Source organism: Pteronotus mesoamericanus, unplaced genomic scaffold, assembly GCF_021234165.1.
Source record: "Pteronotus mesoamericanus isolate MK-2021 breed Mesoamerican mustached bat unplaced genomic scaffold, CSHL_Meso_final contig_90, whole genome shotgun sequence".
In the NCBI taxonomy this organism is placed as follows: domain Eukaryota; kingdom Metazoa; phylum Chordata; class Mammalia; order Chiroptera; family Mormoopidae; genus Pteronotus; species Pteronotus mesoamericanus.
Window position 1 is genome coordinate 44525688 of NW_026555277.1, and position 9287 is coordinate 44534974.

Consider the following 9287-nt stretch of genomic DNA (forward strand, 5'->3'; position numbering starts at 1 on the left):
ACACTAGAGATCTGACTCACAAGAAAAACAGAAGATAAAGGAACATGTTATAAACTTCATCACAGGGATGTAGTCATCAAAATTGAGAATGTGAGAAACTCTATTGGACAAGTAACCGAGCTTCTCCAACAAATAAATTGCAGGAGGAGGAAAAAAAGATGGAGGGGAAGCCCTTAGATTACAGGAGCCTTAGAACATATCAACCAGCAGCAATGCGAAGTCCTAACCTGAGCTCTGATTTTATACACATATGTATATATAAATATATTTTATATAATATTACGTATAATACATATGCATATATAATTGAGGAACTTGAACCATAACTATATATGGGATATTAAACAACTAAGAAATTACTATTAATTTATTTTAGTTGCAAAATAGGATTGTGGTTATGTTTAAAGAGTACTTTCCATTTAGGATACATGGGGAAATAGGTATAGATATACCGATGTAATAATACATGGGTCGGGGGGAATAAATGGTGCACAGATATAATATCATTGACCATAAATTGATCACTGAAGCTAAGTAAGTGTTTTAGTCCATTTGAGCTGCTATAACAAAATACTGCAAGCTAGACAGCCTATAAACAACAAATATTTATTCCTCACAGTTCTGGAGGCTGGGAAATCCAAGATCAAGGCACCAGTGGATTCAGTGTCTGGTGGGGACCCATTTCCTCATTCATAGCAACCAGCTCCCTGTAACCTCACACAGCAGTGGAAGGAGCAAAGAAATTCTCTCTGGCCTTATTTTTAAGGGCACTAATCCCACTGGTGAGGGGAACGGCCCTTATGACCCCAAATGCCCCCCTCCTAATACTATCACTTTGGTGTTAGGTTTCATCATCTAAATTTTGGAGAGGAGTTGGGGGACACAAACATTCACCCTGTAACACAAAGTAATGGGTAAAAGGGATCCATTTTATTAGATAAAGACTAGGTTGTTTATATGTGTAAATTTTTCCATTTGTCTTCAAAATCTGATGGCCTACCATGTGCGGAAGCTGGGTCAAAGAACAGCTCACAGTACTCTGGAAAACATCAGGAGCCATCATTGGGAAGCATACAGTGCAGTGGTTTCAAAGATAAGTTCTGGAAACCAACACCTGAACCTGGGTGTCCTGGCACTACACTGTTCAGTGCCTTTGTTTCCTCAGATGTGAAACAGAAATAATAATGGTATCTACTCCATAAAGTTGTTGTGAAGATTAAATGAATTCACAGGTGTAATGTACTGTTTTAGAACATTGTCTTGTCTATAGAAAGCACTGAAAAAAATGTTAACTATTATTATTATTATTACATAAGGAAACAAGTTGAAATAAATCACCAGGGTCTTGAAACACATGTACCCAAAATATGTTTTTAATCTCGATGAAGTTCACACATGGCACAATATTGACATTTCATTTAACAATTATACAATCAGGCTCTTCGACAACAAGGCATAGCATCTCCATTACGACAAAGCATAGCGTCACCCCAGAGGCCACAAGAGGCAGTGATTTCATGTCCCCCTATGGTTTGGCAAAGCTGCCACGATCAACAGGATAGCTCTCTCAAAGAACCAGTTTGCTACCAGATAAGCTGATGAGAGATACCATCACGTTTACTGCACATAGAATCAAATATAAAAAGGATGCACAACAAATATGGAATTAGCTTGTTTTGCATTCAGTTTCATTCCTTTTGAGTGACAAGGGTGCTTTTTTTTTTTTTTTGGTATTTATTTGGATGCAAACATGTGTATCTTCCATGGGGCCTTCTCACCAAGTTGTTGTCAACAGAAATTAATAGAAGTGGTGAGTTCAGCTTCATGGTAACCTGAGATGAAGAAAAATTTAAAAAAGAAGAAAAAGAAAAAGGAGAAGAATGAGAACTTGGAGAATGAGAAGGACAAAAAGGGAATAAACATAATTATTACTGAAAAGAACATGAACTTACAGAAGTGCTTCTTTAACTAAACAGCATTTACAAATTATGCATACGAGATGTAAGCAGACTTTTAAAATAAATGAAAATAAAAACAATTCAACAGTCACTATGAACATTAGCAGTAGTAGTATGATTACAGCCCTCTGCACCGAACCTGTGAACATGGATCGAGAGCTGAGTGCTTTCTGAACCTGGATTCATTAATGAGGAGTAGCCCTGGCCAAGGTTTGCAAAGCTCTCCTTTTCTGAATTCAGCAAGCATTTTTGTTGTTGCTGTTCATTTCTATTCTCTGAGAGATGAAATTGCATCTCTGAAGCCTGCCCTAGTGCTCTGACTTCAAGCTGAGTTGTAGAAGGAACTTACTACCTCAGGAGGAAGAATGCAATTGGAGAGAAGGATCTGAAGAACCTCCTAGGTCCAGTGAGTTTCAAAATGTGGATGTTAACCTCCAGATCCCTTCCCCTCCCATCCCACAGTACAAGGCCAGTCACCTTCTTCCTGGAGTCGGTGAGCAGCTCAGGCCTGAAGGTCCCTGCGGCGACGGCCAAAGGCATTGGAGCCCACATCAGTAGGCACGAAGTCGCTCTTCACCACGCCCCCAGATCTGTTCAGCAAGTCTGCCAACCGATGGGTCACACAGGTGGCGGTGTTGCAGGCTCTCTTCTGGGCAGTGACACTGATTTCCAGGATGGAGAAAGAAAAGAAAGACTGTTAGTGAGAGGCTGGAGTCAGGAGCCTACCCCATGAGACCTTCTCTAAAAGAATTGTAGCTCTTCAACATACCACTTAAGAATAAGTGTTTCTCCTAAATGCAATTATCAAAGCTGTTAGAGGAAATGGCCTCACAGCCTTTGCTAGCAGCTATGAAAGAAAGAAAGAAAGAAAGAAAGAAAGAAAGAAAGAAAGAAAGAAAGAAAGAAAGAAAGAAAGAAAGAAAGAAAGAAAGGAAGGAAGGAAGGAAGGAAGGAAGGGAGGGAGGGAGGGAGGGAGGGAGGAAGGAAGGAAGGAAGAAAGAAAGAAAGAAAGAAAGAAAGAAAGAAAGAAAGAAAGAAGGAAAGAAGGAAAGAAGGAAAGAAAGAACCCCGTTCCTAACCATGGGACACATGCTGAAACCATGCCGTTATCATCCCATACATATAATCCCCTTGGGTTCAGGAAGCAGTGCTCAGCAGAGGCCCAACCCCACCCCAGGACACACAAGGAACATACAGAAGCTATACCCCAGCCATGGGCACCAAAAAAACCACTTTCCATGGGAAAATAAAAATTCCTTGAAGTCTTACCTAGAAGAGGCTCAGAGAACAGGGCCTGCAGGCTCCTCTCCCAGAAGTGCTTACCTGCTCCCCAGCACACCTGTTCCTGGTGCCAGAGCTGGTTCCCAGGAATTGCTCACCCAGCCCTGTATCCAGCTACCCTGAGGCTGACATCACTCTTAAACAAAGGCCCTGGGCACTCTCAAGCCTTGAAGAGGGACCAGAGTAATGACCACCGCAGTGTAAATCCTTTTAGAAAATAGATTTATTCATCAAGGATGATGCGTGAGGGATAAAGAAGAAATTGGAGGGCTCTGCAATGATCTCCTCTAGGATCTCAGGAGGCTTCCCTCATCCTCTCTTATCTCTTACCTGGTCTATGAGTCCTGCTCTCTTTCCTTCCCTCCTGAGGTCTGCAACATTCTCTGCCATAAGCAAAGCTACCAGTGCCAGCTTAACAAGCAGTCAGATTGAAATCTGCATGCACCAAATTCAATGGGAGCAAGAAAGGAAATCAGGAGGGAGGGAAAGGATTTCACTTGGTATCCTGAGGCAACTCAAAGTTGGGGTAGCATCTTTCTCCACGCCACTGGCTATTTCCCTTTTCTTACCAGGTGTTTCAACCCTGAAGCCGATGACAGAGAATGTATGAAAGTTGTTCAGGTACTTCACATATGTGCCCAGCACTCAGGTACTCAGATTACTGCACCACTTAGCTCTGGAGGTGTCCTGGCTGCAGGGAAAAGTCATGCCAAATAATACCATGCACTGGGTTGGCCCCAGGGAGCAGCCATGCACGTTAGGAGTCATTTAGAGTCACTTAGAGCAGGGGCAGGAGGGCAGCTCACACATCCTTCATTAGAACTCCCACAGTTGCTGAGCCAGGGCCGCGTGGGGAAGGGCTGCGGCGGGAAAGGGGTGACCTTTCCTGGCCTTGCGCATGCTGCTCAGGCCTTCGTGCTCTGCAGAGAGGCTCTCAGGGCAGGTGCAGGTACAACTGTGCCTCTGCCCGAGCAGGGCCAGGGCCAGGGCAGGGGCTGGGGTGTGCTCCAAGCTCAGGGTGCAGAGGGAGGTGGGGCTGCGGAAGGACGCACTCCCCACCCCATGACAACATGCGCATCTCCACAGATCCTACACATTAAAGGTTCCAGACCTACCTCAGACACTGCTCTACCTGACTCCACCCTCTGCAAGGCCTTTGGCCTCACCTTGCACATGTGCAACACAGGCTTCTTCTTGCAGGTGTGAGAAAATAACGCACACAGATTAAGTTTCTAACACATCTGCAGATATACCAGGTCCACATTCTGGCTTCACACTTACCAATCTTAATTCATCCGATGCTGGGATGTCTCCTCAGTGGGGCAAGACCAGTTCCCAGAGAAAGTGATGCCACACCTCTTCATTTCATTTCCTAGCAGCTTTCAGAAATGGATCTTTTAAATGTGTCTAACCTCAATTCCTCCAGCTGCCCCGGACCTCTGTCTCCCATGAAGCATGAGAATAGCTGGGCTCCAGAGCCTGGTGAACAACAGCCTGCTGGACCCCTGGCCAATGTTGTTTTCCCTACCTGCCTAGGATATGTCCTCCTGGACATGCCAAGGTGGGTGAGGAGCCTTACCTGGCATCCTCTGTCTCCTGCTCCTGCTCCTGCTCTAGCTCATTGGTCTTCCTGTCTACATAGGCCTTCAGCAGTGCAGCCAGTAGGAGGCGCCCTTCCTTCTCACTGAGTGCTGCGGGGTCGAGGTCCGGGAGGCTCTCCAAGGCCGACCTGCGGAGGGGCAAACACAGCACAGGCTCTGAGTCCCTGTCTGGCCTCTGCCCAAGGTAAGCAGCCGGTCTTCCTGCCCACTGTGACTTGTCCTGAAAATGTGCCCTTCTCTCCCCACTGCTAGCCCACAGGGCTCGGGAACACTGTCCACTCGAAGGGGTTGATTCACTGGGAGCCTTGCTGTTGTGACTTCACAGGCACAAAATTGTCTGGTCCCGGGGCAGTGGCTAGTAGCTTCAGGCTGTCTCACCTGAGTGGTGCTGCCTGGAGGCCGCCTGCTTGGCACAGGACCAAGATGCTGAAAGCCAAGAAGGGGGAGGACTTCCCGAAGCCCATGATGCCTCTCTGTAAAAGGAGAATAACGTTACCGCGGCACCAGGAGCAAGCATGGCTCAGACCTACAGAGACTACAGACCTAGGTTCCAGTCCTGCCTCTGCCACGCCTGCCTTGTGTCCTCAGGCAGGTTACCCGCCCCCCCTCTTCATGCCTTGGTTCTGTTCATGTGCCAGAGGGACTGTTGTAAATCTCAAAAGATGCATTTTAGTAAATGACTTGGTAAAGCAGAAGCAAGTGTCCTGGGGTGAGAATGGGAGAATTCTGGCTCTGTTCTGTGGCCAGCCCGGGAGAAGCCACAAAGGTGCGCATGCAGGCAAACCCACGCCTTTTGCCCGCTGCAGAAACCAGGCGCGGACCCACCTTGCTGTGTACTTAACCTCCTGTCTTCTCAGGGACTGAGAAATCCAGGAGCACCTCCCCCTAGGCTGAACTTCCTGCTAACTCGGGGGGGAAAAGAAAGCCGGATGAGTAAACTGGAAGAGTGCTGTGGGTTTGAATTTGGGGAAAATGTAACGTGCCAGTTACTAGAGTCTCCGGGCTGCACCGGGAAGAAGGTTAGCTGCAGATGGCAGGTACCAGCACCGGAGTTGAGCCCGCTGTTCTGGTTTGCTAACTGCGCTGCCTCAGGTCCCTGCCACTGCCCCAGGGATGCTTGCTGGCCGGAGGCGCCTCAAAGGAAGGCTCAGGGCTCCACAGTCCCGGGAACCAAATGGGGTCCCTGAGGACACAGACCGCACAGGGCACTCCCAGACCGACCAAACTCTGGCAGGATGAGAGGAGCACCAGCATAAGGGCCGCAGACCCTCGCGGAGCTTCCAGCACCCAAGCGAAGTCCTGGCGATGCTTGGGGTTCCACTGATGTTACTTAGAAGAAAATACAATGATGGCCCCGACCACCCACCTTCTCCCGACAGAGACAGGGAGCTAGAAGCACCTGTCTGTAGCTGGGCCGAGATGGTCGTGAGAGGCAAAGGCAAGGCAAGCAGGCAGGCAGGCAGGTGGAGCAAACTGGGTGAACTAATCCAGAAGCAGGTTATTAAAGTGGAGTGGGAAGTTCCTCACCTGGAGACTTGAGTTGCAGGAGAGTGCAAGCGGCTGGTCCCCCCGGATGGACACAACGCCTGCTGTGGGCGTCTTCCCTGCGGAGCTCTTGGCTCTTATTCCAGTGGTAGTGGGAGGGGGGTCCCCACGAGCCCGCGCGGCCAATCCAAAGTGGCCAGGACCGACCCAGCTCCGATTGCGTCATTGCTCCCTCTCCCGGCACCGGTCCACTAGGGAGGGGAGCCATCCGCTCAGACTGTCTTTTGCAATGAGGTCATTGCTTGGAGAGCTTGAAGGCTGGAAGAGAGTGGAGAGCTTTCGACGTCCAGAAAGTGGGAACAAATCGGGGAATTTGGAGTCACCAAAAGTGAGGGGCCAGATCTTCTCTCACTTTTCTTGGCGCCTGAACCCGGTCTCGCACCTCCCCCTTCTGCCACACGAGTGCAGCCCTCAGCCCTGCCACCTGGACCCCCAGAGGGCTGAACAGCAGCCCTGGGGTCTAAAGGCATCTCAGCTGAAACAACCCAGGCTAAAGGAGGGGGATGGTGGAACAGGAGGGCCTTGACAGATTGGCTCTTTAGACCACTGGGGTGCTCCTCCGACATTCCCTGTTTCATTCCCTCCGCCCCCCCCCCGCCCCCCACTCCTCTGGGACGGGTAGAAATGAATGAGAGGACTGGGGAAGGGGCTAAACTGGCACTGTCTGCGCAGAGGCTAGGCATCCCTTCCCAGCTGCCTAATCCCCGAATGGGAGTTTAGCATCTGGGACCCTCCCCTGCAGCGCCAGTGTTCATTTACACAGTTGCCCGGAGTCTCTGGTTTTTTGCCAAGCTGCTGGGCGGGGCAGCCTGTGCCCGGGTCTCTACCTGTCTCGCCCCACACTCACTTTTCCTGAAGTGCTGGGTTGTTAAGCAGGGTGGCGGAGCACCCACCCACCAAGGAGAGTGAGAGCTACAAGCTCAAAAGCAGCCCTTCGGCCTTCTACACTCAGTTTCAGACGGGCAGGGGGCAGGTGCGCGCACTCCTGCTTCCAGCCGGGCTCAAATCCCGCATTTACATACCTGGACCCCAGCCACACACTCCGCCTGTCGCGTTCCTAGACGGACACCGCCCCCAACCCGCCCCGCAGATAAGCTTCACCGAAACAGCTGCGCCTTCACCAGCTGTTTGCAAAAGAGCGCTCGCGCCCACCAAAACCAACTTCGCAGGGACCCGAAAGCAACCCCGCGAGTTTCTGCTTTGCGAAACAGGCACGTTTTATGTACACAGGGGTACACATTGTCCTCCCCCAGCACACACGTTGACACACGCACATCCAGGCACGCGGAGTAAGCCTCTCCCTTTTTCTTAAGGAAACCCGGGTTCTCGGGTCCACGCCGTCGGCACTCTATGCACCGTGGCACGGAGAGAAGATTCCAGCTCAGATCGTAGATTGGGTTGGGAGGTCGAAGCAATGCGGAAGAAGTGAGGGAGCGCCACCCACCATCAGGGCCTCAGGCTAGCCCTGCACCGCATTGCGGCTGCGCCCCGAAATGTGCCCGCCTGTCCCTGCTTAGCTATGGATGCCTTGCCCAAATGTGCGGGGCACGGAGGGCGTAGCAAGAGGCTCGTGGTATCCCCAAAGCTGGTTCTAATCGCTTGTGAGGGTCAGAAAGGAGTCCAGGGGATGTCTGCCTAGGCCTCCGGGCCTCGTTTTCTGTGGCAGGCAGAATGCTCAGAGGCTGCTTGGGCCGGAGTCGCCTCTACCCACTGGAATGCTGTTCGACACCTAGAGCGTGGCTGGGGGCTGTAATGGACGGGAAGCAGAGCAGGAAGATTCCCAGGACTTTTGTAACCCCATATCAGGAAGCGCTGCTCCCTAAGGGGTTCCTCTTTAATAGTGGTAAGGTCTTTCTGCGCGCCTAAAGTATTGAAATCCCTTTTGGATGCAACCAGAGACACCGAAGTGGCCTTTACTAGGAGGCCCTTCCTCCCCAAAGCCCTCTCATATTTGCAGATGTGTTTTAATTTGCAAACATGAGAGACTTCAGCGTCCCTTCCCCCGTTTCTGAGCCGGGAAGGGAGCTGCTGAATGACAAGGTGTAGCTGGGAGGTACTACTACCTGACTAACGCCTCTGCCCCTTAAACCGCGTATTCCAGGATCTCTGCCACCATCTCTAGATCTCGCAGAGCGTGCAGGCTGCCCCAGCGGCTCCTGGCCGCACCACTGTCCACGGAGTTCTGGGGACACGGAGAAATAGCTGGGCAGCTTGGGGGGTGGGGGAAGGGCAGGGTGGAGAAAAGGTCCAGAAGGCCCCAGACCCTAAAGCCACAGGCTTTCTAGCCTCCACGAAGTTATCAGGGACTCTGAGCGCAGGAGAAGCCGGCAGGGAGTGCTGGAGGAGCCGGGCAGGGGGTTGGCCTCCCCAGAGCCCCGCAAATATGAATTTGTGAAGAACTCCAAACACTTGGGGCTGAGCACTGGAGAGCTGGCAGCCTCTCCAGAGACTCTATGTCATCAGGACTTTTCCGAAATGTTGGGACCAACAGCCGTCCTGCCATCCAGCCGGGGCGCAATCCCTGGCTGTGCCCTGCGCTCCAAAAACGCCAGAGGAGTGGCTCACAACCCCAGGAAGAGCTCCTGTTTGGGGAAACGGCGGCTGAAGTTTCCATAAACGCTGCAGAGACTAGGAATCCTGCCCTCTGACAAGAAAGAGTGCATCCCCAACCCAGAGACCCATCTGAACACAAAGGTACCTGGTTCTGTGCTCTGAATATCTTCGTGGATGCTCAGATGTCCCAGAAATATTTCTTCTTCCACTACTGATTTTGCACAGTGCCTGGTGCATAGTAGGTGCACAGCAAGTGTTCTGAGAGGGAATGAGTGAATGAACAGTTCCATGGGTTCATTACATTAAGAGTTAGCAGTGAATTTGCAGCCAAGTTGAGTTGGACTGCAGA

General features: G+C 50.6%; 1 protein-coding gene across 1 annotated transcript; it reads right to left on the reverse strand.

The window, feature by feature from the left end:
- Positions 1-1722: 1722 nt before the first annotated feature.
- LOC129080774 (calcitonin gene-related peptide 2) lies at positions 1723-6438 on the reverse strand. Its single transcript, XM_054586276.1, has 5 exons — positions 6368-6438; positions 5219-5313; positions 4819-4968; positions 2436-2620; positions 1723-1832 (listed from the first exon to the last, which is right to left on the reverse strand). Exons 2-4 carry the CDS (start codon positions 5302-5304, stop codon positions 2461-2463), a joined length of 396 nt encoding a protein of 131 aa, XP_054442251.1. The 5' UTR covers positions 5305-5313; positions 6368-6438; the 3' UTR covers positions 1723-1832; positions 2436-2460.
- Positions 6439-9287: the final 2849 nt, after the last annotated feature.

Bases quoted from the DNA above. Each gene is read 5' to 3' on its own strand.
- LOC129080774 (XM_054586276.1), bottom strand. From the start codon at position 5,304: ATGGGCTTCGGGAAGTCCTCCCCCTTCTTGGCTTTCAGCATCTTGGTC. The intron at 4,969-5,218 runs GTGAGACAGCCT...GCCCCTCCGCAG, and splicing joins CTCCAGGCAGCACCACTCAG to GTCGGCCTTGGAGAGCCTCC. The intron at 2,621-4,818 runs GTAAGGCTCCTC...CCTGGAAATCAG, and splicing joins CAGGAGACAGAGGATGCCAG to TGTCACTGCCCAGAAGAGAG.